We start from the raw sequence: 21,117 nt of genomic DNA, 5'->3' as shown, positions 1-21,117 counted from the left end.
TAATCTAACCACCCATATTAAATAATATCAAGATACCCATCTCCAAAAAGTATAATATCATATCTTTCACAAATAATTTTTTTAATTTTTTCAAAATTGAAATTTTTAAGCACAAGCAGAATCACTGTACTAATATCATACAGTATACTCTCTCCTCAATGAACACACACACTGAATAGTATATTTCTTTCTTCTCTTCCCTTTGATCTGCAAATTTTCTGACACTGTTAATTAATACTATTTCATTTCATAATCCATTCAGCATTCACTCAATCACCATTGCCTCCGCCTCTCTTCTATTTATTGTAACCCCACATTGCTTCAGAGTATCCAATCTTTACTTCTTTCCCTGTACTACAGTATTTGATCCAATCACTAAATAATACTGTGTTTTACTTGCTGGGAATTCTTCTTGTTGTATAAAAAAATTTCTCATTTGTGTGATCAGACGTTCAGGTATGCCTCTCTCATTCCTCCGTTCTTCTGCATTCTCTTTTTCAATATTTTACCTTCTGTTAATTGGTTTTTTTTTTAAAATATTTAAATATATATCTTCATGATTAAGTGCTCGTGTTTCCGAAGTTTCGATCTTTCATTGATGGGATGTTACGAAAATATCGTTTGAGTGTGTTTGCGTGTGAAAATCCAAGCTTTTCTTCCAATTTTATATGTGTAAGTTGTAACATTCTTGCCGAGTATCTCTCTGTGTTTGTGTGTGAAAATCCAAGCTTTTCTTCCCGAAAGATGCTCAAGTCTTGCTTGTTTCTTTCATGATCCACTGATTTTTTTCGACTAACTTTTTTTTTCCTTCCTTCTCTCAAGTTTCAACCTTTTCCCATTCTCAATGTCGACAAAGCACCAGGATATTCACGTAGAAAAACGCTTTGTGTGCGTTCCTTTTCTTTCCCAATATTTTTCACCTTCGCCCTTTATTAGACTAGAGTTTATTAGTTAGTCATCAGTTAGTTAACTACTCATTAGTTGGTTAGTTAACAGTTAGTTAAGAGTGGTGATCACACTCGATGTATAAAGATCGATGACCTCCTTGTAAACTGACTTGAGTTCTCATATATTTTCAATATACAAAAATGCATGATTGCACTCTGCGCAATATGGTATCAGAGCAAACGCCAATTCCAAACTGAACTCCTGCGTTACCAGCTTCCGATCGAAGATTTCCATTTCCGATCGGTTGAAGTTTTTCATTTCTGATCGAAGATTATTTCCGATTGCAGATTCAACAATTCAGTTACCAGGACTCCCGATCGTAGATTCTGAACAAAGCAGATTTTAATCGTTCCAGAATTCATGGCGAACACAGGTCCACAAGCATGGAATTTACCAATCCGATCTGTGATTGATGATCCGTCAAGCCCTTACTTCCTACACCATGCCGATAATCCAGGGCTCACTCTTGTATCCCAACAATTAACAGGTGATAATTTCGCATCATGGAGTAGGTCAATGAAAATTGCATTATCTGTTAAAAACAAATTAGGATTCATTGATGGATCGATTACAAAGCCATCAGAATCTGAGTCAAATTTAATAAATGCATGGAATCGCAACAACAACATTGTCATTTCTTGGTTGTTAAATTCTGTTTCTAAGGACATATCAGCAAGTATCTTGTTTTCTGAATCCGCTTTGGAAATCTGGAACGATCTCAAAGAGAGATTTCAACAAAGTAATGGTCCTCGAATTTTCCAGCTTCGCCGAGACCTTCTTCAACTTCGTCAAAATCAGGATTCTGTCAATGTTTATTTTACCAAGCTTAAAGCTCTTTGGGAAGAGTTGAATCAATTTCGTCCAATGTGCAACTGTGGGAAATGCATTTGTAGTGGGGTGAAGAACATCGAATCATATGTTCAGATGGATTATACTATGACATTCCTCATGGGTCTAAATGATTCATTCACACAAGTTAGGAGCCAAGTATTATTACTTGATCCTCTGCCACCGATTAGTCGAGTTTTTGCGTTAGTTGTCCAAGAGGAAAGGCAACGGGAGGTTGGAGCATATCAAGGCACACCTCTTCAAAATCAAGGTATGGCATTTATACTCAAGGGTGAACATAATCAGGCACCTCTGGGCACTCGAAAACCACAAAAATTTCAAAGAGGAAGGCCACACTGCACAACGTGTAATATTCCGGGGCACACAATTGAAACCTGTTATAAAATTCATGGTTACCCACCCGGATACAAGACCCGTTATAGACAGGGAAATAGAGGTACTGATGTCTCTGTCAATCATGTATCTGGACATGACAAGGCATCCGAGACTCGGGACAATTCCAACATTCTTCAAAATTTAAACAAAGGCCATATGGAACAATTAATGGCAATGTTTATTCAACAACTCTCGACATCTGACAAGAAAATGGATATACATGATACTGCTAGTGCTCCATCCACATCAGGTACCTGTCTCTCCATCTCAATTCCAGGTGCATTGAATATTCCTACATGTTGGATAGTCGATTCGGGTGCTTCTAGACATATTTGCTCCAATAAGGATAATTTCATTTTTCTTAAGGCCACCCAAGATTCAAGAGTGACTCTGCCTAACAATGAATATGTGGATGTGCACTTTTATGGTGATATTTGTTTGGGAGATTCTCTGGTCCTTTCGGATGTTCTATATATTCCAGAGTTTAAGTTTAACCTGCTATCCGTCAGTTGCCTTCTTGATCGCACACCGAATATGATAATTTTTAATTCTGACTCATTCATGATTCAGGAAATCAACACACAGAAGACGATTGGCAAGGGTAAGCGCATAGAAGGGCTATATGTTCTGGACTCAAAAATGATGCATTCTGGCATTCATCTTAATCTGGTTGGGACTCATCATACTTGGCACCAAAGACTTGGGCATCCCTCAATAAAGGTCATGCAACTTCTGAAGTCTCATCTAAAGTTTGAAGTAAATAACTCCTGTCATTCCAGAATCTGCAATATATGTCCATTAGCTAAGCAGACCCGTTTACCATTTGTTTCACAGCATAGAATATCTGATTTTGCTTTTGAACTAATACATTGTGATATTTGGGGGCCTTACCATGTTCCTACATGTAATAATCAGCGATTTTTTCTGACGTTGGTTGATGATCATACAAGATTCACATGGGTTTTTCTTCTACAACATAAATCTGAAGCAAACATGATTGTCTCCAGATTTTGTACCATGATTGAGACACAATTTCATGCCAAAATTAAGATGTTCCGAACTGATAACGCAAAAGAACTAGCCTTTACTGATTTATGTGCACAAAGAGGGATTCTACATCAGTTTTCTTGCGTTCAAACTCCACAACAGAACTCTGTTGTGGAGAGGAAGCATCAACATCTGCTTAATGTGGCTCGTTCACTGTTTTTCCAATCCAAAGTCCCTATATCATTTTGGAGTGAATGTATACTAACAGCCACGTACTTGGTGAATCGCATTCCATCACCATGGACGGAAAATAAATCACCATATGAACTTCTCTATCACCAACCGGTGGATTATGCACATTTTCGAACATTCGGTTGTCTCGCTTTTTCGTCCACTTTGGCAGCAAATCGAGATAAGTTTATGCCAAGAGCTCGTATATGTGTATTCCTTGGCTATCCTCCGGGCATCAAAGGTTATAAATTAATGGACATTGAGAGCAAGGAAATTTTCATCTCACGGGATGTGAAATTTCAGGAATCCATCTTCCCTTTTCACTATCTTTCTCCTAAGGACAGTGTTTGTGATCCATTCCCAGATATTGTCATTCCTAGATCAGCAGCAATGGATGCTTCTGCTCATTTGGACATCACTTCCTTGTCATCTATACCACCAGTAGCCGTGATTCCTGATGCATTCCCTGGTTCTTCTGTTGATTCACCTGACCCAACACATTTAGTTCCCACTCGTACATCCACAAGAATATCTCGACCACCCTCCTATTTAGAACATTATCACTGCCATATGATACAGCATCACTCTGCTCCTTCATCATCAACTACATACCCTCTCAGCAACTACATCTCGTATGCGACTTTATCTCCTTCCTATAGGAACTTGGTGCTTAACATATCATCTCAAGTTGAACCACAATTCTATCATCAAGCTGTGCGTTTTGATCACTGGAGACGAGCTATGCAAGATGAACTTGATGCAATGGATGCAAATAATACTTGGTCAGTGATTCCACTTCCTTCGGGCAAACAGACCATTGGATGTCGGTGGGTCTACAAGATCAAACACAACTCTGACGGCTCCATTTCTCGATATAAAGCTCGATTAGTCGCCAAAGGATATACTCAACGTGAAGGAGTGGATTTCTTTGAAACTTTTTCTCCAGTTGCGAAATTGGCCACCATCAAAACCATTCTAGCATTAGCAGCAAGTCAAAATTGGCACCTTGCCCAATTAGATGTTAATAACGCATTCCTTAATGGTGACCTTTCTGAAGAAGTTTATATGGACCTTCCGTTAGGCTACCAGTCGAGTGATACTTCTCTCCCAACAGGAATCAAATCTGTCTGTCATCTTCATAAGTCCATCTATGGATTACGTCAAGCATCAAGACAATGGTACACCAAATTTTCCAATGCCTTGCTCAACTCAGGATTTGTTCAATCCAAATCCGATAATACATTGTTCACAAAGGGCTCGGGCTCTAGCTTTATTACTTTGTTAGTTTATGTTGACGACATCATCATTGCCGGTCCCTCAATCCATGCTATTCAACAGCTGAAATCTACTCTTCAAAGCCAATTCAAACTCAAAGATTTGGGGGATCTCAAGTATTTTGTTGGTCTTGAGATAGCTAAATCTTCGACTGGCATTTATCTTTCCCAACGTAATTATGCATTACATCTTCTTGAAGACACTGGTTTTCTTGCATGTAAACCTACCACTGTCCCGATGGACCCTCGATCACATCTTAATTCTGATGATGGTGAACCTCTTGCTGATATCACAACATATCGACGTCTCATTGGACGCCTTTTGTACCTCACTCTAACACGACCGGATATAATGTTTGCAGTTCACAAACTCAGTCAATATGTTTCCCATCCACGTACCTCACATATGCATGCCGTAAATCAAGTTTTGAGATACATCAAATCCAATCCGGGCCAAGGAATTTTTTTCTCAGCATCATCCTCCATCCAGCTACGGGCATTCTCTGATGCGGATTGGGCAGCTTGCAAAGACACACGCAAGTCGATAACTGGTTTTTGTGTTTTTCTTGGTGATGCTCTCATTTCATGGAAATCAAAGAAGCAATTGACAGTCTCTCGTTCCTCAACCGAGGCCGAATACCGAGCATTGGCCACTACTACCACCGAGATACTATGGCTCACACAATTGCTCAAGGACTTACAATTTAAGGTTTCAACCCCAGCTGTGATTTTTTGTGATAATCAATCGGCTATCCACCTTGCCAACAACCCTATCTTCCATGAACGAACCAAGCATATCGAGATTGACTGTCACTTCATTCGCGAAAAGATCAAGGATGGGTTCGTTAAATTGCTACCGATCAGTTCTCATCTTCAATTAGCTGACATGTTTACAAAACCTTTACCATTCTCCACTCTTTCGCATCTGATGTCCAAGATGTCTATAAAAAACATTTATAGTACCTCTTGAGGGGGGCTATTAGACTAGAGTTTATTAGTTAGTCATCAGTTAGTTAACTACTCATTAGTTGGTTAGTTAACAGTTAGTTAAGAGTGGTGATCACACTCGATGTATAAAGATCGATGACCTCCTTGTAAACTGACTTGAGTTCTCATATATTTTCAATATACAAAAATGCATGATTGCACTCTGCGCAATACCCTTTTCTCTCTTTTACACGGTCAAATATAGTTTTTTTATGCAGAGTCTGACATATACAACAAAAACCTCTTTTTGACTCTTCTTTGCCTGAAGAAAGGCTATTTCCATTCCGTCGAAGCCTCTTTATAGTCTTCTTTTTCTTGCAAATTAATACAGTTCTAACATAGGAAACTTTTCTGTTTTATGCTTTGGATTCCCACTTGTTTTCCTGACTCGGACTGGGCGAGTTCGTTCTGCTCAGAGTCAACTCGAGAAATGGTTTCGGGATTTGGATTATTTTTCTATTTTTTTCATAGAGACGTTGCGGGTTTAAAGAGGAACGAGTCCTAAAATATTGCTATTTTATTGATTCTTTTTATTAATGAAAAAAGTGTACCATTTTCTCTTAAACATTTTGCGACTAAAACGCCAGAATTCTGGCAAATGTCGAGTCTTGAATTCAATGTATTTATTGTTGAGTCTTCCTAGTCTAGTTAGTATGAACAGTCTATAGATTTATTACACCTGCACTGCATGTGATTGCATTTCATGTGTTGGAACGCCAATGTCCTAAGTTTCCAACATATCAGCAAACTGTAGTTGTCCGAATTTGAAAATCAAGAATCTAGTGGTCCTATAAAAATTCACTTTCACGAATTTACATTGCTGCGGGTAAAAGATTGGTTCTTGTGTCTTTTTTGCCAACCTAATTTTGGTTTCAGTTTCTGCATAGCTTTTTCACTTTCTTAAATGTCCATTAAAGACATTATTTTTTCTTTCTTTTGTGCTTAGGTGTGGTGAGAACTGAATAGCATTTGAATCCACTAATCAATTACCAAACAGGATTGAAAATGATCATGAGGAGGAGACTAGCTTGTTGTTCCAGAGACAGGGAAATGAGCCTTGATTTTGATGAACAAGAGAGTAAGTTCCAATTTCTTGTCTTTTGACTGGCTTAAATTATATAACAAAGGTAAAAACGGCAAACCAGTAGTAAATGGATCCTCTAAGAGCAAGTTCACGTGGCATATTGCATGACCGTTTGATTCAAGTGCACCGTGCACGAGTGTAGAATAGAAGAATGTCATATGATTTAAGTGACTCAATCAGCTAATTTACGAGATTTGTGGAAAGAGGTCCATATTGATGTTTGTAGTTGATGTATACTAGACTAGAACATGGATTGCTTCGCAAATAATCTATATCGAGAGAGACTGTTAATGGTATTAAGCCTTTACATATTGCGAGTCCTCTCCTAAATGGTCCAGACCAAGAAAGATCTGAATATTTGTTTGGTAAGGATGATTCCTCTTTTCTACGGTACATTTGCTACGTAATGCCCTTTTTATTTGTGGTGAAGCTACAGCGCCATGTGCATTTTTTTCCAAGTGGGGTAGCTCTATTAGTTCTTAAATTTACACATTTATTTCACAGTCAGAAGTAGTTGTATGCCTCCTTTGACTATTAAAAAGATATTCAAAATACAAGTAAAATAGTAGTTGAGAGGTTATTTTCATAGTACATGGATCTTGATTCACTTATAACTTTAGAGTTATTTCATCTATTAAAGGGTTATTTCTCATTTTCTTTTTTAAAATGATAATTACTGGAAGAGGCCATCCTTTATTTTGATGGGATTGAACCATTGAGGCTCCCAAGCATTTCTGATTTAACTTTTCAATGCTTTTGAAATTGAAAGGGAAAAAGCTTTCAAAACTTTATGATAAATATCATTGTAGAGTGATAAAGATTTATCAATAATTGTCCGTGATGGAGGCTGGCTGGAAATTGTATGGCCCCTTGCTTATTATTTTATTGACATACACGGTGGACCTCACACTTATAATATTGCATTAAAATCACCATTACTATTTCATTTGAAACTATACTTGCATTTTCTCAATATATGTTGTATCTTTGTGGAGACAAGAAAGTCATTGTTCTCCCACATGTATTTACAAAAAAATGTTCCTTTATTTAAATAATGGCATACATGTGTAATGAAGATTCACTTACTTCTCCATCTATTACAAGTTCTCTGTGTTTTTGTGTCAAGTTTTTGACTTTTAAATTGAAAGTATGACTAAATAATGCCCTCCGTAAGATCCATTTAATTGCAATTGTTTTATTCTAGTAAGTTAGTGACTTGGCTACTAACTCCAAAGAGTAGGTTGCCCTTGCTCTTTGGTAATCTAGATGTTGAGATGTCGGCCTAACTTCTTGACAAAATACAAAAGTTTGTGGATACAGTTGAATTTCCAGCTCTTTTTCGTGTTTTTTCCTTTCAAGCTGAATCTTTGTGTATCATAGTAGAAAAATGACATCTACTTTATTTCTCCGTCTATGTGATAAGTGAACCTAATATCTTTGGTAATCTGTTTCTTGTTTCACTACTGCTGCTAGATTATAACATGCAGCTGGTGGATAATAATTCATGTGTGTAGGCTTTTGTGACTTCTTATCAAGAATTCGGACAATGTTTCTTGTGTTCTCATCTGTGTATGTTGATTCCTTGCAATTCATGTCATTATAACGTTGTTTGTTTAATATCCGATTTGCTTCTTTGATGCTGGATGCCTCCAAGAAAATTGGTGCACCCAGCATTATCATATGTTATCCATTTAACTTGTAATCTATTTTTTAAAAATAATCAATGACTTTCTGTTAGAAACAGTTGAAAATTGAAATCCTGTTGAATGAACTGGCCAGTATCGATTAATTTGATACTAGACATGGGAAAAAGGTTTTATTTATTAAAAATCTGTACCACTAGTAGATAGTTGTTATGTTCAATCCTTTTATGTCGCAGTCACCAGAACATGAAAATTTGTTTCTGTACCACTCTGACATGATAGTTTTTCCAAGGGTAAGCCCCCACAGCATGAATAACTAAATTGAGGAATGAATATTCAGGAATAATGAAATATAATGGTCTGGAGAGCTGCATTATCAACAGTCATCCCTATGATAATGAAAGTGGCACAAGCAGAGGCGAAGGGTGCATCACAGATTCCTTCGACGATGACTCTAGCTACTCTTCTAGCAATAATGCTTTTGGATCATTCTCTTCTCTGTCGGAGATAATGAAGAAAGATGATCAGTGTCAAGATGAATGGAAATCTTCAGCAAGATCACAACACCTCCGTGAAAAAGAAAAACTAGACTATACTGGTCGGTTTTCGGATGCTGAATCATTGAAAGAGACATTTGCCAAGCTACTGCTTGGGGAGGATCTTACTGGAGGTACCAAGGGAGTTTCTTCTGCATTAGCTTTATCCAATGGAATAACAAATCTAGCAGGTGCCTAACCAACTTATCACTCATCTGGAATCAATTTGTCAATCAGTTTAATCTTCTTAATGTCGTTTCAAATCGGATTTTTCGCAGCTTCTGTTTTTGGTGAGCTTTGGAAGTTGGAGCCACTGCCTGAGGAAATGAAAATTAACTGGCATAAAGAAATGAATTGGTTGCTGTCCCCGACTAACTATATGGTTGAGTTGGTTCCAGCGAAACAAAGTGGCATCAATGGCCTAACACTGGAGGTTTTTCATCTTTTCACCGAGTCAAAGGTCATGTCCTCCTTTGTTGGTTCATCCTGCTAATAAAATCACTGGTTTTGGTGCAGATAATGACCCCAAAAGCTCGAGCAGACATCCGTATGAATCTTCCGGCATTGCAGAAGCTGGATTCCATGCTCATTGTATGTGGTCTCTTCATTCATAAATCAATTCTTTTTCCTGTTCAACCTATAATTCACTTGTTTGATTTCTTAACCCTCTAGGACACACTTGATTCAATGACCAATACAGAATTTTGGTACTCAGAAGTAGGAAGCCGAGCAGAAGGAAGAAGCCGGAGTGGTGGGCAGAGCCAAAGATGGTGGCTTCCATCTCCTCAGGTACCTAAAGTTGGACTCTCGGACAGAGAAAGAAAGAGATTATTGTATCAGGGTAAATTGGTCTATCAAGTATTCAAAGCTGCAAGATCGATCAATGAAAATGTTTTGGTAGAAATGCCAATTCCTGTTATCATCAAGGATGCACTTCCAAAGGCAAGAAAGATTTAGAAATTTCGAGATTTTAAATAGCTGTTGCCTGATATGTTCTTTGATTTCTTTTGTTACTTGATCCAGACACTTTTTCTGTATTCATCTCTTTCTTTTATGCTTGATCTGCCAAATGGAAGCTTGAAAATATTTAATTTTAATTTTTCGATGATGTTGACTCCCATTCCTATCTATTGTTTCAGTCAGGAAAGGCAAATCTTAGCGAGGAACTCTTCAAGATATTGACTGCAGATTCAACCTCAGTGGATGAAATGATCGATTGTTTAAATCTGAAATCTGAACAAGGTGCACTGGAAGCTATTAACAGATTAGAAGCAGCTACACTTTCATGGAAAGAGAGAATCAACGAGCAATCCATCAAAAAATCTCCCGTCCAAAAATCATGGTCTTTTGTTAAAGATCCATTATCTGAGCTGGATAAGACAGAGTCATTGGTGTATCGAGCAGAAATGCTTCTGCAGCAGCTCAAGAACAGATTCCCAAATCTTCCACAAACATTCCTTGATGTCACAAAAATCCAATATGGCAAGGTCAGTTATGATTTACTTTACCAAGAAATTTCAAATTTCTCGACTCATTTACCATCAGAGATTGAAATTATTTGTTTGGTTATTTGTAGGACGTGGGGCACTCGATTCTTGAAGCATATTCCCGAGTTCTAGCCAACTTGGCATTCAGCATTCTGTCTCGAATAGGAGATATCCTACAAGAAGATGTCATCAGCAATCCAAATTCGCCAGTGGCAATGTCACACCTTGTTGGAGCTAAGATCCCTGGAATATCAGACAGCCCCATGCTTGATCGAGTGAGACACTCCCTGATTCATCAGTTAAATAACACTGATAAAAAATCTCGCAGTTCCGATGTTGAAACTCAGTGTGAAGAAGCTAAAATATGTTCTGTGACAGCAACACCAAGTCGAAGCCGTGTTTGGTGCATTGGTAGAGAGGCTTGCCACAGTATGTCAGCACTGAATTCTCCATGAAAAATCAGAGTTTTGTAAATAATACTATGATCTTTGTGCTGAGCAGAAAAGCTTAATTATTCGCCATGAAAAACCGAGTTGTTGCCATTTGATATCTGCTGCAGATGGCAATGGTTATGAGTTTCACTCAGTTATATATGCACTCTGAGAAGAAAAGTGACATCTTGCATACCAAACACGATGGATCATTTCTAAGCTATGAAGGGTTTTAAAAATACGACATTTGATGATATTTTTTTAAATGTTTTTTGCCATAGTTGATTTTGTGATATTTTTCAAATATGAAAATGTAATGATTATGTCACATATTTCTACGAGCTTTACAGGTAATATCTGTCAACAAACGAAATGTGGAAGCCATATCCGACACAAGTGAATATCATATTTCTGACCATATTCGATATAGTTCATTACTGTATGTTTGTTGCATACATTTCGACCACGTATCTGACTTGAGTGACAAAGAGAATTTATCCAGAGAAACTTTGACGGCTTCTAACATGGTTCTACCCGGTAGTGATCATGGTTAGAGTGTGTGTAATTGTTAAAACACGCTTCATGATCTTATACTTGTGATTATTTGAATCGCTTTAATTTTTGTGATTCTATCTTCTTGATCTTGGCTAGCAGTAGTAGCATAACTTATACATGGTGATGACTATACTTCATTTTTTTTATATAAAAAATAAATAGATTAAGTACAATTTTTTTAATTTATATTATTAAATCTTGTATAAATATCAATCTATCACCTCCTCGGAGGTTTCAAAAAGTTTTGGATTCTCGAGTGTATCTTGTGTTTTCCGGATTTTTCTGAGAGGTCCAAGTTTTTTCAATCGAAAAGTATAAACTGTTTAAATAAATTTTAACTTAAATTCTAATTTTAAAAGTTCTAAACTCTTAAATCACTAAATACATAAATAAGACTTTTAAAATACTAAAAACTAAATAAATTATTTAAAATGTCTCATCCTTACCTTAAAATAAAATAACACATTTTAAATTGCTAAAAACTTTCAGATTTTCAGTAACCATAATCGTAATCAAGACCACCTATTTTTGAAGAAGAGTGTACAGAATATTTAAAAATATATTGTTGAGAAAATATATGTTTTAATATTTCTTATAAAACTCGAATTTAATTTAAACATACATGAAAGGATAAAAAATGCGATCAAACTAAAAATAGTAAAAATATACATATAAAAAAACTATAAAGCAATAAATATAACTTACAGGATATGTATGCTCTTTTTAAAAAATATTTCTAATATAAATACTTAACAATATGTACTATTTTCATAAAAAATCTAAAATTTCAAAGGGAGGAGGCATAAGGTATTTTTGTAGCAGATAACCAAGCATCTCCTTGAAGAAAATTCCTCACAGTATATTTCAACACTTCATTTTCATCAATAAGATGAAAACCCTTCCATTTAACCCTTCCAGATGTAGTGGAACCCGATCCTGAATTTCCATATTCCGCATAATAAACAAGATCGGTATTCTTATCCCACTCCAACCACCCCTCCGAATCAATATTTTCTAAGAAAGTATTAATAACAACCGTTCGAGAATAGTTCCCCCAAGGCCTTCCAAGATATATTTTCACTATTGAACCGTGTTCAATTAACTTGGAGAGTTCTCTAGTGGTTGTTATAGTCGAATTTTGTATCACAATACCTGTGTTGGAATTGGGATTTTCTCGTTTTTCAGCTACAATAGTTATTATATTGTATCTCGGACGTCTGAGATAAATCCGACAGTGTTGTAAAATGGCTATCGGATCGCCGAATATCATGTCGACCGTTCCATATATGTCGCATTCTTTGAAAAATTGTAAGCCTCTGCTTATGTAGAGTGTATCTTGATAGCCTTCAAAACTACATCGGTAGAAAACGGAGTGATTTGATTGTGACATCAAAGCAACCGCTTGCGCTACCAAGCGTCCCGCGGTGTTTCTGAAAGTGATTCCTTGTGCAATGAATCCATTTCCAAAGACCCCTACAATTTAGAAGAAATTTAAGACAAAGTAAAATATATTTATATTTTAAGGTACTAGAAAAATGCACGTGCGTTGCACGTAAAAACTTAAACTGCTGAAAATATATGTGCGAAATTTTGATAATATTTAAATGAATTAAAACATGACTAATAACATTTATCAACTAAAATAAACTAAGCCATAAAAAATAAAATAATCATGACCATAGACGGTATATGAATAAGAGACACTTTCAAATATTCTTCTTGGTTGATTTTGAGAACTCAACAACTCTTTGTCGTAGTTTGTTATTATATGCATATAACTATTTTGATATGCTCAGCAAATATCTGATCGTATTTAACATATATTATGTTATTTACAATCCTTATCCGGGATCTGACATGCTCATAGTTTGCTTCTTTATCACGACATTTTTTCGGTTTTCTACATTGTTTTTATCTGATAATCTTATTTTTCTGGCTATTTTTTTGTTGTTAAATGATTTTTCAGCTTTTGACAATCATCAACTATAACAACTAAGAAAAAATGCTTTTATTCGCGATAAGTTTTCACTGTGACTAAAAGTATGTATAACTTATATTCTTCAACAACATAACGAATGAATGGTGTTGCACCTTCTTCAAATATTGTGATATTTGTGATATCATTTTTATATATTTAGTATCAATATTATAAATATATAGCTGTAAGATTAATAAATTTTTAACAACTATTTCTCAATCACTGTGAGAAAAATACTTGAAATCTCTTCAAATGGTTATATCTTTAAATTGTGTCCTCATTTAATTTGACGCAATTCAAGAAAGTCATCTTCATCTTCATTTTTTGGAAGCTTTAAAATAATGATTGTGTGCATCATGTCATGAGGATGATATAGTTTCAATCTCATTTGTTGCGTTTAGAACGTAATATTATATTATTCATTGAAACAAAATAAATTTTCTTCTATCGAGTTTATATTTTGTTTTATAATATTTTATATCTCGTGGAACGATATACAAACTTAATTATTGTATTTTAAAAATCTTGAGAAGAGATACGAATAATGTAATTAAGATATGCATATGAGATATCATTCAAATATATGTCAAAGTATTTATCTTATTCAATATCTCATCTAATAATATAACCATTTAGATTTCATGGACGAGGAGTTTTCTATGCTACCATCATATATGTTATGAATTAGTGGTTAGACACTTTGACTAAAAAAAAAAGACAAAAACAATCTCGTAGTCACATCGAAATATATCGAGATGATATTGGAGGAAATAAAGTGAAACTGGCTTAATGTCTCAATAAAATACACAAAATTAATCTATTATATTGTGTCAACAAAGTTTTAGAATTGTTCTCATACCATTATAAATAGAATGAGAATTATGCACAATTTGTTTTTTATGTATTTTTTTCTGAATTAAGAATTTTTTCTTTTTGAAAACTATTTTATTGAGAAATATTGACATTTTATATGACATTCATATGTCGGACAACCATGAAGTAACAACATAATCATTATATAACACTTAATGTACACATACAATTTTTCAATTTCTTCTTCATTGTGCTTCGTTTAAATTTAAATCTGAATCATTCTTGATCTTAATATTTTGCTTTAAATATGATTTAATATATATGTATATGTTTCATGTTACTTAGTTGAACCTAATTTCAAATATCTATAAAAAAAATGTGCTTGAATTATATCATACAGAAATTAGGACATAGTATGTAGGACCGAGCGCTTGCCGCTTTACCAAAATCTATAGTTAGTAGTAATGGTGCAACTCAAATATTTTAAACTGCACAGCAGCTCAAGCACCACGGTTCGGCCGCTCTACCAAGCAGGAACAATTATTGCACCTAACAATCTCCCTCTCAATAATTGCACTATTCGCAATCAATGAGAATCGAACCCGTGACCTTGGCTCTGATACCAATTGTAGGGCCGAGCGCTTGCCGCTTTACCAAAAGCTATAGCTAGTAGTAATGGTGCAACTCAAATCTTTTAAACCGCACAGTAGCTCAAGCACCACGGTTCGACCGCTCTACCAAGCAGGGACAATTATTGCACCCAACATAGTAATACACAACATTATTTTTTTTATTTAACATGTCTATTTTTTTTTTTCATTCACTATGTTTGTCTTAACTTTTTTGTTCAAAATTTGACGCATTTCGTAGACTATATATATGAAAAACCAAAAAATTATATAATTCACAGAAACCATTTATTATTCTCTTCGTAGAACAGAAGACCCAAAATACGTGGCTTTGATTGGTATACTCTCATACTTATTTTTATAAACAACAAGACACATCATATAATATCAGAAAAATCAATTACCGCCAACAATACTAACCAAAACGAATAAAAAAAATCATAACACAAACAACCTCGATAAGGAAAAAATGATAACTCAAAGTTTAAAAATAATTTATTTAGTACAATAACAAAGAAATTGAAGTATATACGAGAAATAAAAAGCATAAATCACTCTCAAATTAAATATTAACTCATATTATTCATAATTTGTATAAATTTTCCAATATTTTTTTCAAATAAAGAGAAGACGCCTTATTAATGTCATCGTTTTATAGATATTCATTCCACTTCTTTAAAAAACACAAATGAAAAATGGTGCCTTGAAATCATAAGAAAACCATTTAGAAAAGGAGCCGTAAAAATATAATACAAAGTCACACAATTTTTCTTAAACCATAGAAAAATATTATACTATTGACAAAATATATCTAGCAACAACAAAGCATGTGTTAACTTGTGATATAATTAAAACTTGGAATCATGCATAATCATTGAATTAGAACAAAATCGCATGCGAAAAATCTACTGGATATTATATATTTTAATAATTTATCCATATTTGTCGTTCATCAGATGACTCTTAGACCTACCAAATTTTGTAGTTCACCTATTATTTTCATAATAAATAATATTACAAAAATAATATAAGCAAGAACATAAAAACTCAAATTAAAATGTCTTCTATCAATCTAAGTAAAAAAAAAAATTGATTAGAAAATATAATAATGTCGTAAAAAAATTAAATATTGATTTATGGACAGAAGTTTGGAAATACAATTGTCTCAATAAATAAAAAATATTATCTCTTGATATTCTGAGACATAACGTAAAAATGAAGAAATATTTCAATTTTTTTAATATTTTATAAGTCACTTCAAACTAAGTAATCTAAGCAAACAGAAAACATGCATTATGTGTTTAAAAATTAACAAAATATCTCAACAATAAAAAATTGAAAAATAACCATTTTTGTTGGATATTTGATTTTGTTTCTCTTTTCTTCGTGCAAACAACAAATCACATAAACAATCCAAAAACAATTACATGATCAATACAAATGACATATAACAATCAAACATGTTAACGCTATGGTAAAAAAAACTCCTCATTGCAAGAACACAAAATGATCAAATGGAGCATATTATTTAGTAATATTTATTTAGCAGCATTTATAAAAAAAAATTGACTAAATAACTTAAAAACAGTGTTTGAAATCACTTACATACAAACATTTCTCTCAATCACATATCTATATTGACACATAAAGAGTTTGAAAATATTTTTATTCTAAATGGGAGAAAGAAATTTTGTATGACATTAATATTTATTAATAATTTATTTTTATTCAGTCCGACTCATCTCCCTTTGTCTTCCTATTATTATTTGACGGCAATATATAAATTTAAATAATTAAAATTAAATTTAAATTTAAATTAAAATAATAATTAGTTTGATTGAGTTAAATACACTATTAATGATCTTATTAAACTAAGATAAAAAAATGACTTAAATAACGACATTAACATGACAAATTGTAAAACAAAAAAAATAATATAATAGTAAGCTTACAAATGAAAGTCATAAATTTAATAGATTAATTAATAGATATTATATTATTTAGTAATATGTATTTAGCATCATATATTGAAAATTGATTAAATAACTTGAATGTTTGAAATGAAATCACTTACATACAAACATTTTCTCTCAATCACGTATTTTATTGATACATAAGTAATCTATATATATATATATATATACATTCTAAATGGGAAAAAAATGTTTTATATGACCTTAATATTTATTAATAATTTAATTTTATTCAATCACACTCATCTCTATTTGTTTTCCCATTATAACATTAATGTTCGTAACATTAACAATTTATTTAAATTTATAATATTATGATAGTGATTTTCTGTGAATTTGATGTCAATGTAAATATTAAAGTAAATAATTAAATTTAAAAATAAAAACATATTAATGATTATTATTAAATGAATAGATGAAAAAAACAAAAAAAATAAATATGTAATTATGATAGTGATTTTATGTGAATTTGATGTCAATGTAAATATTAAAGTATTTAATTTTAAATTTAAAATAAAAATATATTAATGATTATTATTAAAAGAATATATGAAAAAGAAAATATGTAGTAATTAATTTTAAATTTTAAAATAAAAATATATTAATGATTATTATAAAATGGATAGATGAAAAACAAACAAAAAAATAAACATGTATTTATTATAGTGATTTTCTGGGAATTTGATGTCAATGTAAATATTAAAGTAATTAATTTTAAATTTAAAAATAAAAATGTATTAATGAAATGATTATTATTAAAAGAATATATGAAAAAGAAAACATGTATCAATTATTATTATTAAATGAAGGTAAGAATATTTAATTATTATTAAAAGAATATATGAAAAAGAAAATATGTAGTAATTAATTTTAAATTTTAAAATAAAAATATATTAATGATTATTATAAAATGAATAGATGAAAAACAAACAAAAAAATAAACATGTATTTATGATAGTGATTTTCTGGGAATTTAATGTCAATGTAAATATTAAAGTAATTAATTTTAAATTTAAAAATAAAAATGTATTAATGAAATGATTATTATTAAAAGAATATATGAAAAAGAAAACATGTATCAATTATTATTATTAAATGAAGGTAATAATATTTAATTAAATTATTATTATTAAATGAAAGTAAGGATATTTATGTAAATTCACAATTCACATTCATATATTTAGATTAGTATATATATATATATAGATATAAATATAGACTAAACATCGACATATAAATTTATAATTTCTTATTTTCTGTTTTGTTAAACATAAATTTTTTTTTGTATTATTTGTAAAAAAACTAAGATTATGAAAAATATAATTAATACATAAATTGTAAAAATAAGTTCGAAACATTTGTTAGTATAATTTTTTGTATTATTTATTTTAATAAAAGAATGTATAACACTATTACTATTATTTGTAAGGTATTTTCACAAAATCAATTAATTTTATAAATAATATTATTACATATTGTTTCGAATCATTAGTTGTTGAATAAATACTTTGATATTATTTGTAGTCATGCCATGAAAGTGAGTGAAAGAGTAATAAATAATAATCAGTCAATGGATTAATAATTAACTAATTACATAAAAGGAAGAAAAAATATCATTAGAGTACAATTTTAATGAGGATAATAGAAGAAATTCACAATTCAATCCGTATATTTATATAGATATAGATATAGATTATAACATTATGATAGTGATTTTTTGTGAATTAGTATAGATTAAGAATTTATTTAAATTTTTAACATTATGATAGTGATTTTTTGTGAATTTGATGTCAATGTAAATATTAAAGTAAATAATTTTAAAATTAACAATAAAAATATATTGATATAGATTATAACATTATGATAGTGATTTTTTGTGAATTAGTATAGATTAACAATTTATTTAAATTTTTAACATTATGATAGTGATTTTTTGTGAATTTGATGTCAATGTAAATATTAAAGTAAATAATTTTAAAATTAACAATAAAAATATATTAATGATTATTGTTAAATGAGTAGATGAAAAAATAAATAACCATGTATTTATTTATAATAGTGATTTTCTTGAAAAAGTGAGTGAAAGAGTAATAAATAATAATTAGTCAATGGATTAATAATAATAATTAACTAATTACGTAAAAGGAAGATAAAGTGTCATTAGAATACAATTTTAATGGGGACAATAGAGGAAATTCACAATTCAATCCATATATTTATATAGATATAGATTAATTAAAAACATATAGAGGTGAAATCTCGATTACCAAAAAAAAGGTAAAAAAATTATCATAGTGATTGATCTCAGCCAAATAAGAGTATGTCTCTTGTGAGACGTGTTAGAATTTTTCTCAACATCATGTTTTTTATGTATACATGAACATGATAAAACTATATGCGAAAATAGATCGAATGTTATCTCCGGTCATTGAAATTTTTTTATTTGTCTGCTTTTCCTCTCGGTTGATGCCTTCTAAGCACTCCACCCTCTCAATAGATGGTGTATATTTCTTTATGAGGTGTGTATGCTTAGAGACCTCAATAGCTCTATTTATAGGTGTTTTCTCATACCATCGATGAGTGTATCGAGAGCCGAGATTCAGAAGAAGAAACGTTTAAGTATCTCAAGTTTTTAAAGTTGAGCACGTTTGTCAAAATATGTAGGCAATAGCCGTCACCAATTCCTACACGAGTCATATTTCTTACAAGACGGTCTCACGAATCTTTATATGTGAGATAGGTCAACCGTACCGATATTCACAATAAAAAAGTAATATTTTTCATAGATGACCTAAATAAGATATCCGTCTCACAAAATACAACACGTGAGACCGTCTCACACAACTTTTTGTCGTCAAATAATCGTTGTAACAAAGGAAAAATGAATCTCAAAATGCCACATACACAATAATTCAAATAAAGGGTAGTTTAATTAGTTATTTCCTATCCATTTTTTTTAAAAAAAAATAAATAAATCGAATGGTACGTACCAAAAGTCCTCGTCTCAGAGGTTGATACCTTGGAAGAAGCATACTTGTTTCCAGTAATTATGGTCTTCCCAATTCCATCGCCAATCATAGTAACATTCTCCGTATCATAGGGTATGTCTACATACTCTTTGTAAATTCCAGCTTTCACGTGTATTGTAAACCTTTGGCCACCTTTCCTCAACCTTCCCACTGCCACGACCGCCTCGTTTATGGTTCTCATGTTCCCCGAACCATCTTGCGCCACTACTACATCGGCCCGTATGACCGGTTTTGGTGCCGGTTTTGGTGCCTTTCTGGTGGGTGGTTTTCTCGGTTGATGACCGTGGCCACGTTGATGATGGTGGCCATGACCATGACCATGATGGTGGTGGTGGCGGTGGTGGTGACTGCTTCTGCGTTTGAAAACTTGATTAACATTTAGAGAAGGCTCGAGTTCGCCGTGTTCCGAAACTGTAGCATCCTCGACTAGTACTCGATCCTCCCTCGATGGTAACTCCTCCTCCAATTCAACGTCAATCAATGGTCTACAACTTGTGAGTATATTGAAATAGAACAAAAGTAGTGACGTTACGAATAAAATTCGAATAAACGACATAGTATTTCTCACAAAATTATTTCAGAGTGAATTCCAAGTTTTTATGGTTTCTATGAAGACCTTGTTTATGAGGTTATAGAATTTATTAAAGTTAAACAAATAAAATATTCTAGTTCAAGTGTTTGTGTTACAGTGAAACTCAATCTGTAGTTTTTTTTAAAAAAAAAATTGTAGCTAGTGTTTGTGTGCATCAGGATTTCTGATTTTATTTTTAAAAATAGATTATGTTATTATATATATATATATATATATATATATATATATATATAACCATACTTTACAAACTTTATACGTGAATATTCAAAATAATATAGTGTATTGTCTATAATATATTATTTGCTATTAATGTCTCAGCGTACGCGATTCGTGCTTACATACTTAGAATAATTATCGCTAATTTTTTGCATTTGTATATTTATTAGGAATGATATCTAAATATTTTTGTTATTAGGCTATATAAATTTTTTAGAATTTTAAAATATTTTTTAAATTAGATAAGATATGTTGTACCAAAGATATCGAATTTAGTTAATCAAAGGTCATCATGTTTTATAAGATAATATATATAGTAAGTATAGAAGTATTGATAAAGTTTAAAATTTGTCTTATGATCTGTTTTTTAAATAGACAGAATTATCAATTTTAAAAAAATTATGTTAAAAAAAAACTCAATTATGATAAATTTATCAAAATAAAAAAATAATTCATTTTTATCCAAATTTAAATATAAGATCTGTTCTTTATCTTATTAT

General features: G+C 32.0%; 1 protein-coding gene and 1 pseudogene across 1 annotated transcript; one reads left to right on the top strand and one right to left on the bottom strand.

Annotated features, from left to right (window-relative positions):
• The first annotated feature begins 147 nt into the window (after window positions 1-147).
• Window positions 148-11,086, top strand: LOC140814242 (rop guanine nucleotide exchange factor 14-like; annotated as a pseudogene).
• Window positions 11,087-12,174: 1,088 nt separating this feature from the next.
• On the bottom strand, window positions 12,175-20,365 carry LOC140814311 (pectinesterase-like). The gene is made up of 2 exons (XM_073173253.1): window positions 19,771-20,365; window positions 12,175-12,860 (listed from the first exon to the last, which is right to left on the bottom strand). Exons 1-2 carry the CDS (start codon window positions 20,363-20,365, stop codon window positions 12,175-12,177), a joined length of 1,281 nt encoding a protein of 426 aa, XP_073029354.1.
• Between the last annotated feature and the right edge of the window lie 752 nt (window positions 20,366-21,117).

This window comes from Primulina eburnea, chromosome 15 (genome assembly GCF_022965805.1).
Source record: "Primulina eburnea isolate SZY01 chromosome 15, ASM2296580v1, whole genome shotgun sequence".
NCBI classification, from domain to species: Eukaryota; Viridiplantae; Streptophyta; class Magnoliopsida; order Lamiales; family Gesneriaceae; genus Primulina; species Primulina eburnea.
This window is presented reverse-complemented; position numbering and strand designations above follow the sequence as displayed.

Excerpts from the sequence above, each read along its gene's own strand:
- LOC140814311 (XM_073173253.1), bottom strand. The coding sequence starts at position 20,365 with ATGTCGTTTATTCGAATTTTATTCGTAACGTCACTACTTTTGTTCTAT. Across the intron at positions 12,861-19,770 it reads CTCTGAGACGAGGACTTTTG|GGGTCTTTGGAAATGGATTC; the intron begins GTACGTACCATT and ends TCTAAATTGTAG.